Genomic DNA, 15,157 nt, shown 5'->3' with positions numbered 1-15,157 from the left:
TTTCCTTTCTGTCCATGAGTCTGCCCTGGAACTCTCATCTAAATTAATCTCCATGAACACTGATCTCCATTTACTCATCTCAGGAAAGCTACTGGGCTTTGTTTAAATTCCTTTTCACTTCCCATAGCCCTTAAATTGCCTACAGGCAGGAAGCTAGGGTGCCTGAAAGGCTCACATAATTTGTTTTCGTTCTTTCAGGGATTACACAGTCCTCCACTGTCTGCAGCCCAATATCTGTGTGTGTGTGTGTGGTCAGTCACTCAGTTGTATCCGACTCTGTGACCCTATGGACTGTAGCCCACCAGGCTCCTCTGTCTGTGGAATTTTCCAGACAAGAATACTGGAATGGGTTGCCATTTCCTACTCCAGGGGACTGAACCCGTGTCTTTTGCATCTCCTGCATTGGCAGGCACCACCTGGGGAGCCCAGAGGAAGTTTGGTCAAGGAACCATAGGCATCCAGCTGATTCTAGAACACTTCTAAGTTAGCCTGTTGTTTAGTAGCTAAGTTGTGTCTCGTTCTTTTGTGACCCCATGGACTGTAGCCCACCAGGCTCCTTTGTCCATGGGATTTCCTTGGCAATAATACTGAAGTAGGTTGCCATTCCCTTCTTCAGGGGATCTTCCCAACCCAGGGATCAAACCCACGTCTCCTGCTTTGGCAGGCAGATTCTTTACCACTGAGCTACTGGGAAGCCCATGTCTGAAACCAATTATTTTTTAAAAATTGCCCAACTTTCTAGTTATTTGTTGTGGGGAAGTTAAGTTCAGTGTTTGTTATATCATCAGGGCTGAAAGAAGAATTCTCTTTAAGTGTTTTTAAATAAAGGATAATATCGGAAATGCAACTGCAAAAATGACTTGATTTTTGGTTAGGTAAATTTTACAATTTGTTTTGACACAGTTTTTATGCTTCAAAGATAAAGAGTGATAGAATTTAAAATAGCGTGGTTCTCAAAAGTGGCTCTACATTATTTATCCTTAAAATATAACTTGCTAGCATTGATCCTTATTTTCTTGAAAGTCCATAATTTTAAAAGCAATTCTCACCTCTCTCTCAAAACAATACTACCAGCTAAACTCATTGTATTTATTTAATGCCATTTCATAAATTAAACTACACAATATGTAATTAAATAAAAATGTACATAAACTTGCTGAGTGTTAAAGTGTGATTCCAATATTTAAAACAAGATTTGAAAATTTTGTAAGAAAAATTCAGAAAAACAGAAAAGAATAACACTTATCAGATTTATGTATAAACTTTCTCTGCTTCCAGGTATTAATTTTAGCACTTGTAACTATACTACTTTTTTTTTTCTTGGCTTTTTCCTGCCATACTGTGAGCTCACTTAAGGATTAAGTGGATTACTTTTCCTGTTTATCTTTTTCCTGCACTTACTCAGCTTCTAGTCTTGTGACAGCCATTCAAAAAATAGTTGTGGATGAAAAAAATGTTGAATTTGAAAATGAAAAGCCAGCATAGTTCATTTTTTCTACTTTAAAGATGTTACAAAAGGAATTGAGTGAATTCCATTCATGAAAATGTGCTTAAAAATGTTTTGTGGTTGAACTATAATGCTAAAATCTTATGATTAGGTCAGCATTTTTACTTGCCTTTATGTTATTATTTAAAAATAGGAAGTGAAGGCTCATTTCTTGTGAAAACAAAATCAAATTCAATTAGCGTAGGAGAATTTTACCAAGATCCTGCCTTGCAGCGTTGCTCACCAAATTTGCAAAGACATTCCAGTTCATTGGTAAGTTATATTGTACAAACTGTAGTTAAATATTGTATATCTTGTTTGACATTCTTTTAATAACTGAAATTGTGTGTCAAAGCTAGATACAGAAATTCCCTAATGTGTGAAAGTGCTCTCTCTCTGTATGTATATGAAAGTGAAAGTTGCTCAGTCGTGTCCAATTCTTTGCGATCCCATGGACTATATAGTCCATGGAATTCTCCAGGCCAGAATACTGGATTGGGTAGCCTTTCTCTTTTCCAGGGGATCTTCCCAACCCAGGTATTGAACCCAGGTCTCTCTCATATTGCAGGCAGATTCTTTACCAGCTGAGCCACTACATACATACATACATATATATATACATATATACACACACACACACACACACACACGTACACATGCACACATGCGTGTGTGTCTGCGTACATGCGTGCATATGCTATTTTGAATTTACGTTTGTAGACTTTTGAGCATGTCTGGGGCATATATGTGCTCTGTGCACTTTGAAATAGTTATATTCTTTTTTCTTTGTAGAGCACCATGTCTGTGGAGCACAGGCTAGGTCTGTGTCGTATGGTATGGCTTAGTTGCATGAATACTTTAGCTATTAATAATAATCTTACAGTGGTAGTGGCTTAGTTGCTAAATTGTGTTCGAGTCTTGCACCCCTATGGACTGTAACCTGCCTGGCTCCACTGTCCATGAGATTTCCCAGGCAAGAATATTAGAGTGGGTTTCCATTCCTTTCTCCAAGGGATCTTCCCGACCCAGGGATTGAACCAGGGTCTCCTGCATTGCAGGAGGATTCTTTACCAACTGAGCCACAAGGGAAGCCCAGTAATCTTCTAGTGACTCCTAAAGAAATCAGCTAGGAAAATGTTCTCTTTGCTCTAAACAGTGATGGTAATTTTATTATAAATGTTTATTTGTTTAATAGGGACCCATTTTTGATCATGAAGATTTAATAAAGAGAAAAAGAAAAATATTTTCATCAGATGATTCACTCAGTAAGTAGTTGAAAGTAATCATAAGTAAATAGATATTTTGAGCAGAATATACCACTTTGTGAATTTCCTCTGATTATTCAAATTTTCTTGGTACCAATTTCATCATACATAACCTTCAAATTTTATTTACCTGGTGATTCTCTGGAAATCATTCTGTAGAAAAATGAAAGTGACAATGAAGTCGCTCAGTTGTGTCCGACTCTTTGTGACCCCATGAACTGTAGCCTACCAGGCTCCACTGTCTATGGGATTTTCCAGGCAAGAATACTAGAGTGGGTTGCCATTTCCTTCTCCAGGAGATCTTCCCAACCCAGGAATTGAACCTGGGTCTCCCGCATTGTAGGCAGATGCTTCACCATCTGAGCCACCAGGGAACACAACTATAAATTTAAAATTTAAGCTTTTATGATGTTATGTCAGACACTTTTTATCCTTGCTGCTGTTTTCCTAAAGTGTAAATAATACCCTCCAGCAGTGCCACTCTTAATGTTCTTCTCTAGGTCTGTTGTTTTTATACTACTTAAACTACCTGATTTAATATTTATTATTTACTTTCATGTCTGACATTGGAATAAAAGTTTCATTTTGGAATAGAAAACCAGTGACACTGGTAGATGATCAATAAGCATTTGCTGAGTAAAGTTAAATGACTTGTTTATATCTCCATTGTTTGTTTTTGACAAAAGGAGCATCAAAATTCCAGTCCCATATGAAGCATTCAGAGAGCATGTCTTCCCTGCCTTCTGAGAGAGAATATATTACATCATTAGACCTTTCAGCAAATGAACTAAAAGATGTTGATGCCCTGAGCCAGAACTCCTGTATAAGTGGTCATTTGGAGCATCTTGAAAAGCTGGAGCTTCACCAGAATGCACTCACAAGTTTTCCACAACAACTGTGTGAAGTAAATTTAATTTATCCTTATAATTCTCAGGATATTTCAAGAGCATCTACTTTTGTATCTAAGTTGTATGCTTAAATCTTTAAAAAGAAGGTTCTACTTTTGTGTCATTGGACGGTAATTCCTCCATTGTTCTGGTTGTCACACAAGTATCTTAGTTTATGTGATCTTTCTGATGCATCTTTGGGGGTAGACAGTGGAAATGGAAATCTGATTTAAAAGGAATTCTAGGTTCTGTCCTGATGATTCATGGTATGTATTAAAGTCTGGCAAGGTTGCATGTTGATTATGCTTCAATTATTTAATTCTAGTAAGACAATTTAAACTGTTTAAATTCAATTAGATCTGGTATGATGGTCCTGACTTTCTTCAGCTACCAACTGTATGACAATAAGAACATATCACTTCGACTGCTCTAGGCCCTCATTTTCTTGTCTGCAAAACAAAGAGGCTCAACTAAACTACCCACAAGGCATTAATCAAGTCTTAAAATTATATGCTCCTTAAAAATTGATTTTTATGCTCAAAATTCCTATTTTATAGCAATTAAATTTTAAAGTAATCTGCCGATAGGGTAGTCCTCTGACTACTTACTTTGTTCATCATTTTTATGTACTATAGATTAGAATTCAAAGATATGCTTACAAATTAAAATGATCATACTGCCTTTTAAATTATTAAATGAATTCTTAGGTTGAACTGCAAAGTTTGATAAAGAATTATATGTTTTAAAAAAACTAATTTTGTTGCAAATACATTTTCCCTTTTTCTAACTTATAAAATTTACCATAATTTTGACACTTTAAAAGCAGAATTGTATGATTTTTAAATATATTTAAGTGATATCTTTCCCTTAAAGTTTGTGTATCTTAAGAGAGAGAAGAAAGAAAGGTGATCCCTACCCCTACCATGATGTCTAAAATATGGTCCCTCTCTATCCTCCTTTTACCTGACTAAATCTTCCAAGTTACAGGGGCCCATGTTAGATTCAATCTCCAGGCTAGGTTGGATTTCCATGGCACCCAGTCTTTTTCCTCCAATGCTCACACTATAAATTTGAATCTAAAGTATATTGTCCTCACTAAATTATAAACTCCTTGAGAACAGAAAATGTTTCAGCCTGTTCATGTCTACCCTTGGTGCCTAGTAAGTATAGTAGAGGCTGTATAGATGATTACTGAAAGTAATTTGTGAAGACACTAATGACTGTCACTTAGCTGACTGTCAATAAATGTTTACTAAAGAGTAAGTAAAGGAATCTAGAGTTTAGCCCAGCTAAAACAAAGAAAATATGAAGAGAACATGGCATTATATATTTATATATAAATATATCATATAAATAATTATAAATGTTATTTACATATTATAAATAATATTTATATTATACATTAGGACATTCAAAGATTCTGTAGTCAGCAAAACAAGACCTGGAGCTGACTGTAGCTCAGATCATGAACTCCATATTGCAGAATTCAAACTTAAATTGAAGAAAGTAGGGAAAACCACTAGGCCATTCAGGTATGACCTAAATCAAATTCCTTACGATTATACAGTGGAAGTGACAGACAGATTCAAGGGATTAGATCTGATAGACAGAATGCCTGAAGAAATATTGATGGAGGTTCATAACATTGTATGAACCAAAGCCATCCCCAAGAAGAAATGCAAAAAGGCAAAAGCGTTGTCTGAGGAGGCCTTACAAATAACTGAGAAAAGAAGAGAAGCAAAAAGCAAAGGAGAAAACAAAAGATATACCCATCTGAATGCAGAGTTCCAAAGAATGGCAAGGAGAGATAAGAAAGCCTTCCTCAATGAACAATGCAAAGAAATAGAGGAAAACAATAGAATGGGAAAGACTAGAGATCTCTTCAAGAAAATTAGAGATACCAAGGGAACAATCATGCAAAGCTGGGCTCAATAAAGGACAGAAATGGTAGGGACCTAACAGAAGCAGAAGATATTAAGAAGAGGTGGCAGGAATACACAGAAGAACTATACAAAAAAGATCTTAATGACCTGGACAAGCATGATGGTGTGATCATTCACCTAGAGCCAAACATGCTGGAGTGTGAAGTCAAATGGGCCTTAGGAAGAATCACTACAAACAAAGCTACTGAAGGTGATAGAATTCCAGCTGAAGCTATTTCAAATCCTAAAAGATGATGCTGTTAAAGTGCTGCACTCAATATGCCCTCAAATTTGGAAAACTCAGCAGTGGCCACAGGACTGGAAAAGGTGTTTTCATTCCAATCCCAAAGCAGGACAATACCAAAGAATGTTCAAATTACCACACAATTACACTCATTGCACATGCTAGAAAGATCATACTCAAAATTCTCCAAGCTAGGCTTCAACAGAATATGAACCAAGAACTTTACAGATATACAAACTGGATTTAGAAAAGGCAGAGGAACCAGAGATCAAATTGCCAACATCTGTTGGATCATAGAAAAGCGAGAGAATTCCAGGAAAACATCTACTTCTGCTTCATTGGCTACACTAAAACCTTTGACTGTGTAAATCACAGCAAACTGGAAAATTAACTTGAAAGAAGAGGTTATAAAATAAAACATGTATTATTACATGACTACTCTATGGTTAACTCTTATTTATATTAAAATGTATTTTTATAATATAAATTTATATATTTATGTATATAAATTATATACTTATAAGTATATAATTACATACTTATATATAATATTATGACCTCTTCTGTCCTTGGGATTCTCCAAGTGAGATTACTGGAGGCGGTGCCATGCCCTCCTCCAGGGAATCTTCCTAACGCAGGGATTGAACCCATGTCTCTTATGTCTGCCGCATTGGCAGCAGGTTCTTTACCATTAGTGCCACCTAGGAAATCCATAATATAAACATATAATATTTGTATCACATAAATATATATGATATAAATATATAATTATAAACATCATTTATATATAATCAAATAATGTTTATATTTATATAACATTTCACACATTATATATTATATGCTATATAATTTATGATTATAATATGTATTGTATAAATTATAAAATATATTTATAATCATTAATTATATATAATATATAAAATAACATGTTTTATATTATATATTATCATTTTATAATTATAAGATAGTATTATATAATTGTATATACAGCATGTAATATATATATCATTATATATACTATAAATATATAATATATATTGTATATAACATATAACTTGTTATATATTTAAAATTCATATATTATGCATAGTTTGTAAAATAATTGTCTATAGTACAAATTTATAAGATTTATATATAATTTATAATATATTTATGATGCCTAAATATATAATTAATATATAAGGATATAATAAATGATAGAGTATAGACATTAGAAATATAACAAATATATAATTATTAGTAATATAATAACTATATAATATATTAAAAATAGAAAATAGACTTTTAAAACAAAATATTTCATTTGAAAGAGGGGTTTGTGAAATAACACATGTACTATATACATGACTACTTTATGGTTATATCTTACTTATATTAAAATGTTAAGCAATATGTAAAAGCTAGAGAAAAATATATTCCCAGGATTATGTTGTACTGCTTATTCATTAAGTCATTGGTTCAAGTATTTGTTGGAGCCTATTATTATTCTTCCATTTTACTCATTGCAAGAATAATTTACCACAAAAGCGAATTAAACTCTAAACCTTATTTTGTGAGCCTGCTTTTGACTGTCCACCTATTAATATTTTTCCTGTCTTCACCCGTCTTATAGGAGAGCAGATAGGACTAGTGAGCATACTGAAGTTATCTTGTCGATTGTATTTTCAATTTTTTTGAAAAAGTCTTAATGGTTGTAGTTACCAGAGGTATGGAAGACAGAAATATTAGCTAGATTTTAAGTTTTTCAGATGGTTCATTTAAAAATTTAACAATGTTGTCTTTTCAGACTCTGAAATGTTTAACACATTTGGATCTGCATAGTAATAAATTTACATCGCTTCCCACTTACTTGTTGAAAATGAATTGTATTGCTAACCTTGATGTCTCCCGAAATGACATTGGACCCTCGGTAGTTTTGGACCCTGCTGTGAAGTGCCCGACCTTGAAACAGTTTAACTTGTCGTATAATCAGATATCTTCTCTTCCTGCGAACCTTGGTGATGTGGTAGAGAAATTGGAACAGCTCATTTTAGAAGGGTAAGCATGGAGTTCATTGAAGACAAAAGGGTTGCCTCACACTGAAGTTTCATAAGGTTGACACACGGTGACATTGTTTCCATAGTAATGAGTTTTACATGGTAAAGTGATAAACAACTGAGACAATTCATAATATAGCTTCTATCAGTTGACTTAAATTTTTACAATTAATTTAAAAGTTAATAAATGTGCTTTGATGCTATTTTTTGAAGCTGGTTGACTTTTTCTTCAAAGCCTGTGAATTTATGTAATTTAATCCTCACTTTGTCTCTTATGACTAGAAATAAAATATCAGAAATATGTTCCCCTTTGAGCCTGAAGGAACTGAAGATTTTAAACCTTAGTAAAAACCACATTTCATCTTTATCAGAGGACTTCCTTGAGACTTGTCCTAAAGTGGAGATTTTAAGTGCCAAAATGAATTTTCTTGGTAAGTGCTTTTTATGAGACTTCTCTTTCCAGTTATTTTGAGTGTTATATGGGCCAAATGGAACAAATAAAAGTAATCACATGAGCCTCGTATGAACATTTTAGATGGGGATTTAAAGGTGGTGTTTCAGTTAAATATTATGCTAGAGTTTTAAATATAAAGTTTGCAGGTTGGTGATAAAAAGAAATGAGCTGTCAAGCTGTGAAATGTGGAGGGAACTTAAATGCATATTGCTAAGTTAAAGAAGCCAATCTGAAAAGATTACACACTGTATAATTTTAACTGTATGACATTTTGGGAAAGGCAAAGCTAGCAACCAGAAATTTCCAGGACCTTGGAGTGAGGGAGAGAGTGTTGGCTGTCCATAGAATTCTCCAGGCAAGAATACTGGAGTGAGTAGCTGTTCCCTTCTCCAGGGGCTCCTCCCAACCCAGGGATTGAACCCAGGTCTCCTGCTTTGTAGGTAGATTCTTTACCATCTGAGCCACCAGGGAAACCCAAGTTACTTGAGTGGATGGGCTGTCCCTTCTTCAGGGGAATCTTTCCAACCCAGGAATTGAACCAGAGTCTCCTTGCCTGGAAAAATCCCATGGATGGAGGAGCCTGGTAGGCTGCAGTCCGTGGGGTCGCTAAGAGTCAGACACGACTGAGCGACTTCACTTTCACTTTTCACTTTCATGCATTGGAGAAGGAAATGGCAACCCACTCCAGTATTCTTGCCTGGAGAATCCCAGGGACGGGGGAGCCTGGTGGGCTGCCGTCTCTGGGGTCGCACAGAGTCGGACATGACTGAAGCAACTTAGCAGCAGTAGCAGCAGCAGCTCCTACATTGCGGGTGGATTCTTTACCAGCTCAGCTACCAGGGAAGCCCTGTCAAAGAGTAAACTCTATTGGAAACGAAGAGTGAACTCTGTTGTAAACTGTGGACTTTACTTAATAATATTGGCCCATCAGTTATAACAAATATACCAAACTATTCTACTTTAGGGCTTCCCTGGTGGCTCAGATGGTAAAGAATCTGCCTGCAATGTGGGAGACCTGGGTTCAGTCCCTGGGTTTGGGAAGATTCCCTGGAGGAGGGCATGGCAACCCACTGTAGTATTCCTGCCTGGAGAAACCCCATGGGCAGAGGATCCTGGTGGGCTACAGTTCATGGGGTTGCAAAGAGTTAGACACGACTGAGCAACTAAGAACAGCACATTCTATTCTAGGTGTTCATAATGGGGAAAAGATGTATGTGTGTGGGCTGCTGGTGGTGAGGGGAAACGGTAAATATGGGAGAACTTTGTATTTTCCTCTCAATTTTTCTGTAAACCTAAAGCTGCTCTAAAAATTAGTCTAGTTTTTAAATTCTAAAATATTAAAAATTATATTATGCTATTTAACATGCTGTTATTGTCATAGGCTAAAATGTCAATATCTAATGAAAAGTGTTAGTCGCTCAGTTGTGTCCAACTCTTTGTGACCTCATGGACTGTAGCCTGCCGGGCTCCTCTGTCCAAGGGATTCTCTAGGCAAAAATACTGGAGTGGGTTGGCATTCCCTCCTCAACCCAGGGGGATCTTCCCAACCTAGGGATTGAACCTGGGTCTCCTGCACTGCAAGCAGATTCTTTCACACTGAGCCACCAGGGAAGCCCAAGACTGCAGTATCTTGGAGTACAAGTAGTCACTAATCTGTGGTTCTGTGGTTATACTAAAATTTCAATATGGCTGCCTGAGATGGTTGAAGCAGGAATACTGGATTTCCTACTGAAATTTGTTTAACAGTTTTCTGGAGTATATGTGCTATTATTATTTTTTAGGAATCAAATTAATCATTTAGATCATTAATCATTTCAAATTAGTTAGCCAATGTATATTCATTGAGCTCTTGCTCTGTTCAAAGTATTATAATCATGGACTATATGATTGCCACTTTTGTTAAAAATCCTGGAGTACTCTATGTTCTCTTAGCATGTGAGACAGCCGAGATTTATGTTCACTTTAGCCTGTCTGCAAATTCTAATATTGAGGAACAAAATACTTCTATGGTAATAAATGGGAACTTTCCCCCTATTTTAGCTTCCTTAATGGAGGCCATACATACATACCTTGCCACCCACATGCCTATTCTATACCTGATTTGGTAAAATAATTTTTAATTCTATTAAATAGAAGAATATAGTTTGACTACTTACTTTAAAATATTTTATTTTTATACATTTTTGAGAAACTACTAACAATGAAATCCATATTAATTTACATAAAATTACTTTCTTTCTCTTTCCCTTCCTTTCACCCTCTTGAATATTGACCATGTTCTTACCATGAGCCTGAAACTGGGTATAGAATTATTCACTCACTAATGAGCAAAGCAATTCAGACTCTGTCCTTAAAGAACATGTAGTTAAGTTCAGAAGACAGACAGTAAGTAATGATGGAACAAATGAATGTAATTGTGTATTATGCTAAGTGCTATGATGATAAGTTTTGAGATGCTACGAGGATACCTCAAGGGGATCCGATCTAAATTGTGGAAATACGGAAGTGTCTGTGTTTGTTGCATTTAATTAGATCTAGAAAAAAGAGCATCCGAGGGTCCCTAAAGCTAGCATATGGTCAATATGTCATCTCAGCTGAATCTCACAAAAATCCTATAGGGTGGGACAAGTATGATCTCTGTTTGACTAATTGAGGAAATTGAAGTACTGAGATTTTTGTGTGAAATGTTCAGGAACATAAATTAATTTATTAGTTGTTTCAGGAATCTGCTTTCTTTGCACGACACAAATTTAATAGTTGTAGAAATGACCTTCTATTTGGAAAAACACCCTATGGAGGTGATAACCTCAGTAGAACCCTAACCATTAAAAATTCCTCTGTGAAATGAAGTTTCAGTTCTTTGATTTTATGAGTCTGTCTCATATAGAATGAGAAAGCTCAAGAATCTCTGAACCCAAAGACTCTTAATTCCTAAGTGGAGAATTACTTCTATTATACTAATTTATTTTGCTATAAATACGTTTGGGAAATAGGTAAGGTATAGCATTTAAGTTTCTGCTTCTTAGGAAGACAGCTTCTAGTAATGTCCTAGAACATTTTGACCCTTGAAGATTTTCTTGATAAAGGATAACCCATATTATTAACCTTGAAAATGCTAAGAAATAATTTCTCAAACCACTTTCACAGAACCACAGATTTTCAGATCGCTAAACAATTTCAGACTTCATCTGATTTAGGTGCACTTTTACAGATGACAAAACAGGCAGTGTGATTTACTTAGTTTTCAAAATTATGTTCCATAGAATTTTATTCCTTGGAGGTACCTTGTTTTAATACTGTATTTCCCTTTGGAAATTCATAAAATACGTTAAAATGTTGACAGCTTTGGTGTGACTTTCCTGGTGGGTCAGACAATAATCTGCCTGTAATGCGGGAGACGTGGGTGTTGACAGCTTTGAGATATTTCACTTTATTTTGCCTAATGTTTCCCCATTCTCTGAAGATCATATGATCAAAGAATACTTTTATTAAGTAACATCCATAATTATTCAATGGACTTTCCTGGTGGCTCAGATGGTAAAGAATCTGCCTGCAGTGCAGGAGACCTGGGTTCGATTCCTGGGTCAGGAAGATATGCCGGAGAAAGGAATGGCAACTCATTCCAGTATTCTTGCCTGGAAAATGCCATGGACAGAGGAGCCTGGCAGGCTACACTTCATGGGGGTCACAGAGTCAGACACGACTGAGCAACTCTCACTTTTAATTTCATTTTCATAATTATTCCATAGAATATTCTTTATAAGATGGTGTTAAAGAGAATTTTTATATCATGCTGTGGATTAGTAAATTATTCCAAAATGGTTTTTTAAACTTACTTCAGTAATTTGAATTAACATATAATATATATATGGCTTCCCAGGTGTTGCTAGTGGTAAAGAACCCACCTGCCAATGCAGGAGACATAAGAGACATGGGTTCGATCTCTGGGTTGGGAAGATTCCCTGGAGGAGGGCATGGCAACCCACTCCATTATTTTTGCCTGAAGAATTCCAAGGACACAGGAGCCTAGCCGACTACACTCCATAGGATTGCAAAGAGTAGGATACGACGGAAGCTACTTAGCACGCTGCACGCATGCATAGTATATGTCACATAATATCACACATACTTTGAAATGAATATTCTAACGATTTTTCCTTTGTGCAGACGTTAGAAGAGTTTATATTTAGACACTTGTAGAGCTTTCAAGTTAGAAGATTCTTATAATTATGGTGTATTATTTTAATATTTTGTGGTAGTATTAACTAATTTTAGAAGTAGAACTTTTTATTGTCAGGGTAAGAATGGAAATTAAATTTCATGTCAGATCACTGATAGCTGTCTTAGTGTGGAATCTGGTAGAAATCTAGTTAAAGTGATTAAAATGTCCATTAACTCACCTTTATTTTCTCTTAGCTACTATGCCTTTTTTGCCTTCTTCTATCACAAGCCTAAAATTATCTCAAAACAGATTCACGTGTGTCCCAGAAGCAATTTTACATCTCCCACAGTAAGTTTATTATTTTAATTTTAAAAACCACATGAGCTGAAACAGAACTTTCAGAAACTTGGTTTTAACTTAGACATATAAATGTAACTGATTTCTAAACCTACTAAGCTTAATGTTTAAAAATCTATGAATGTTTGATTTTTATTAGACAAAAGACCTAAGTTGTTGTTTGGACTTTTAAACTTTTATTTTAATTTAATGTGTTGTTGCATAGAAACAATTTAAGAGTAATTAATGGTTACATTATTATAATCAAATGAGATTGTACTGGCTGTCACTTTAACTTTCAAAATTTCACTTGCTTTGGGGGTTATGTTGCTAAGACACTGTTAACTTTGAAATTATATTTCAGTTATGTTTGAATGACATTTTTGGTGAAAATTTCTATAGTTTCAGGTATTTGGGAATATTATTAGTTAATTTCATTAAAAATAAAGTTTCCTGTTAACTGCAAATTCAGATATTAAATGGCTTTCAAAGGTGTTGTCATCTTAAATAACTATTCTACTAGTGTTAAATATTATAAGCAAAATCCATAAAGGTACACGTGCATATATATATACATATACAGGCAAATAATCCTTAGTTGTGATTTAGCAATGGGAGGTGTGAGACAGATATATAGTAGTCAATTTAAAACTAGCATTAAAATGTGTGGAACACTGTTCTAACTGCTTAACAGTGTGTCATATCTTTAATCTTCCTAATAATCCTATGAAATATCAGTACTTGCTATTATCACCTGTACTTTAAAATGAGAACACTGTTTCATTAAAGAGAGGAAGTGACTTGCCCAAAGTCATAGTTCAAACCACCACACTGGTAGTTTGATTTCAGACTCTTTTAATTCTGACCTACAAGCACCTATAGAATATAGATGGTCTTATATTTTAAACATAATGCTTTGCTGAAAATGTGTTTGGAGACCATTTATTTACAAAAATTGATTAGGAGATTAATGTCATAAGGAAGGTTTCTTCCTAGAGAGCTAGAAATTTACACAGTCCTCTGTGCGTTCCCAAGGCAAACCATTTAATATCATAGTAATCCAAGTCTATGCCCCAACTAGTAATGCTGAAGAAGCTGAAGTTGAAAGGTTCTATGAAGATCTCCAAGACCTTTTAGAACTAACACCCAAAAAAGATGTCCTTTTCATTATAGGGGACTGGAATGCAAAAGTAGGAAGTCAAGAAACAACTGGGATAACAGGCAAATTTGGCCTTGGAATACAGAAACAAGCAGGGCAAAGGCTAATAGAGTTTTGCCAAGAGAACACGTTCATCATAGCAAACACCCTCTTCCAAAAACACAAGAGAAGACTCTACATATGGACATTCCCATATGGTCAACACCGAAATCAGATTGATTATATTCTTTGCAGCCAAAGATGGAGAAGCTCTATACAGTCAGCAAAAACAAGACCGGGAGCTGACTGTGGCTCAGATCATGAACCCCTTATTGCCAAATTCAGACTTAAATTGAAGAAAGTAGGGAAAACCACTAGAGCATTTGGGTATGACCTAAATCTAATCCTTTATGATTATACAGTGGAAGTGAGAAATAGATTTAAGGGCCTAGATCTGATAGATAGACTGCTTGATGAACTATGGACTGAGGTTCGTGACATTGTACAGGAGACAGGGATCAAGACCATCCCCTTGGAAAAGAAATGCAAAAAAGCAAAATGGCTGTCTGGGGAAGCCTTACAAATAGCTGTGAAAAGAAGAGAAGCAAAAAGCAAAGGAGAAAAGGAGAGATATAAACATCTGAATGCAGAGTTCCAAAGAATAGCAAGGAGAGATAAGAAAGCCTTCTTCAGTGATCAATGCAAAGAAATAGAGGAAACCAACAGAATGGGAAAGACTAGAGATCTCTTCAAGAAAATTAGAGATACCAAGGGAACATTTCATGCAAAGATGGGCTCGATAAAGGACAGAAATGGGATGGACCTAACAGAAGCAGAAGATATTAAGAAGAGATGGCAAGAATACACAGAAGAACTATACAAAAAAGATCTTCACGACCAAGATAATCATGATGGTGTGATCACTGACCTAGAGCCAGACATTCTGGAATGTGAAGTCAAGTGGGCCATAGAAAGCATTACTACAAACAAAGCTAGTCGAGGTGATGGAATTCCAGTTGAGGTATTTCAAATCCTGGAAGATGATGCCGTAAAAGTGCTGCACTCAATATGCCAGCAAATTTGGAAAACTCAGCAGTGGCCACAGGACTGGAAAAGGTCAGTTTTCATTCCAGTCTCAAAGAAAGGCAATGCCAAAGAATGCTCAAACTACCGCACAATTGCACTCATCTCACACGCTAGTAAAGTAATGGTCAAAATTCTCTAAGC

General features: G+C 35.5%; 1 protein-coding gene across 5 annotated transcripts in view; it reads left to right on the top strand.

Moving 5' to 3' along the window:
• LRRK2 (leucine rich repeat kinase 2) overlaps positions 1-15,157 on the top strand; it is a 205,011-nt gene that overhangs the window by 83,191 nt on the left and 106,663 nt on the right. For all 5 annotated transcript variants that reach the window (XM_019960788.2, XM_019960787.2, XM_070789266.1 and 2 more), the window contains 6 exons: positions 1,641-1,759; positions 2,682-2,751; positions 3,438-3,655; positions 7,591-7,841; positions 8,123-8,271; positions 12,711-12,804. In XM_019960788.2, coding sequence (XP_019816347.2) covers positions 1,641-1,759; positions 2,682-2,751; positions 3,438-3,655; positions 7,591-7,841; positions 8,123-8,271; positions 12,711-12,804 — 901 coding nt within the window. The remainder of the gene's footprint in view (positions 1-1,640; positions 1,760-2,681; positions 2,752-3,437; positions 3,656-7,590; positions 7,842-8,122; positions 8,272-12,710; positions 12,805-15,157) is intronic.

Source organism: Bos indicus, chromosome 5 (assembly GCF_029378745.1).
Source record: "Bos indicus isolate NIAB-ARS_2022 breed Sahiwal x Tharparkar chromosome 5, NIAB-ARS_B.indTharparkar_mat_pri_1.0, whole genome shotgun sequence".
NCBI lineage: Eukaryota > Metazoa > Chordata > Mammalia > Artiodactyla > Bovidae > Bos > Bos indicus.
This window is presented reverse-complemented; position numbering and strand designations above follow the sequence as displayed.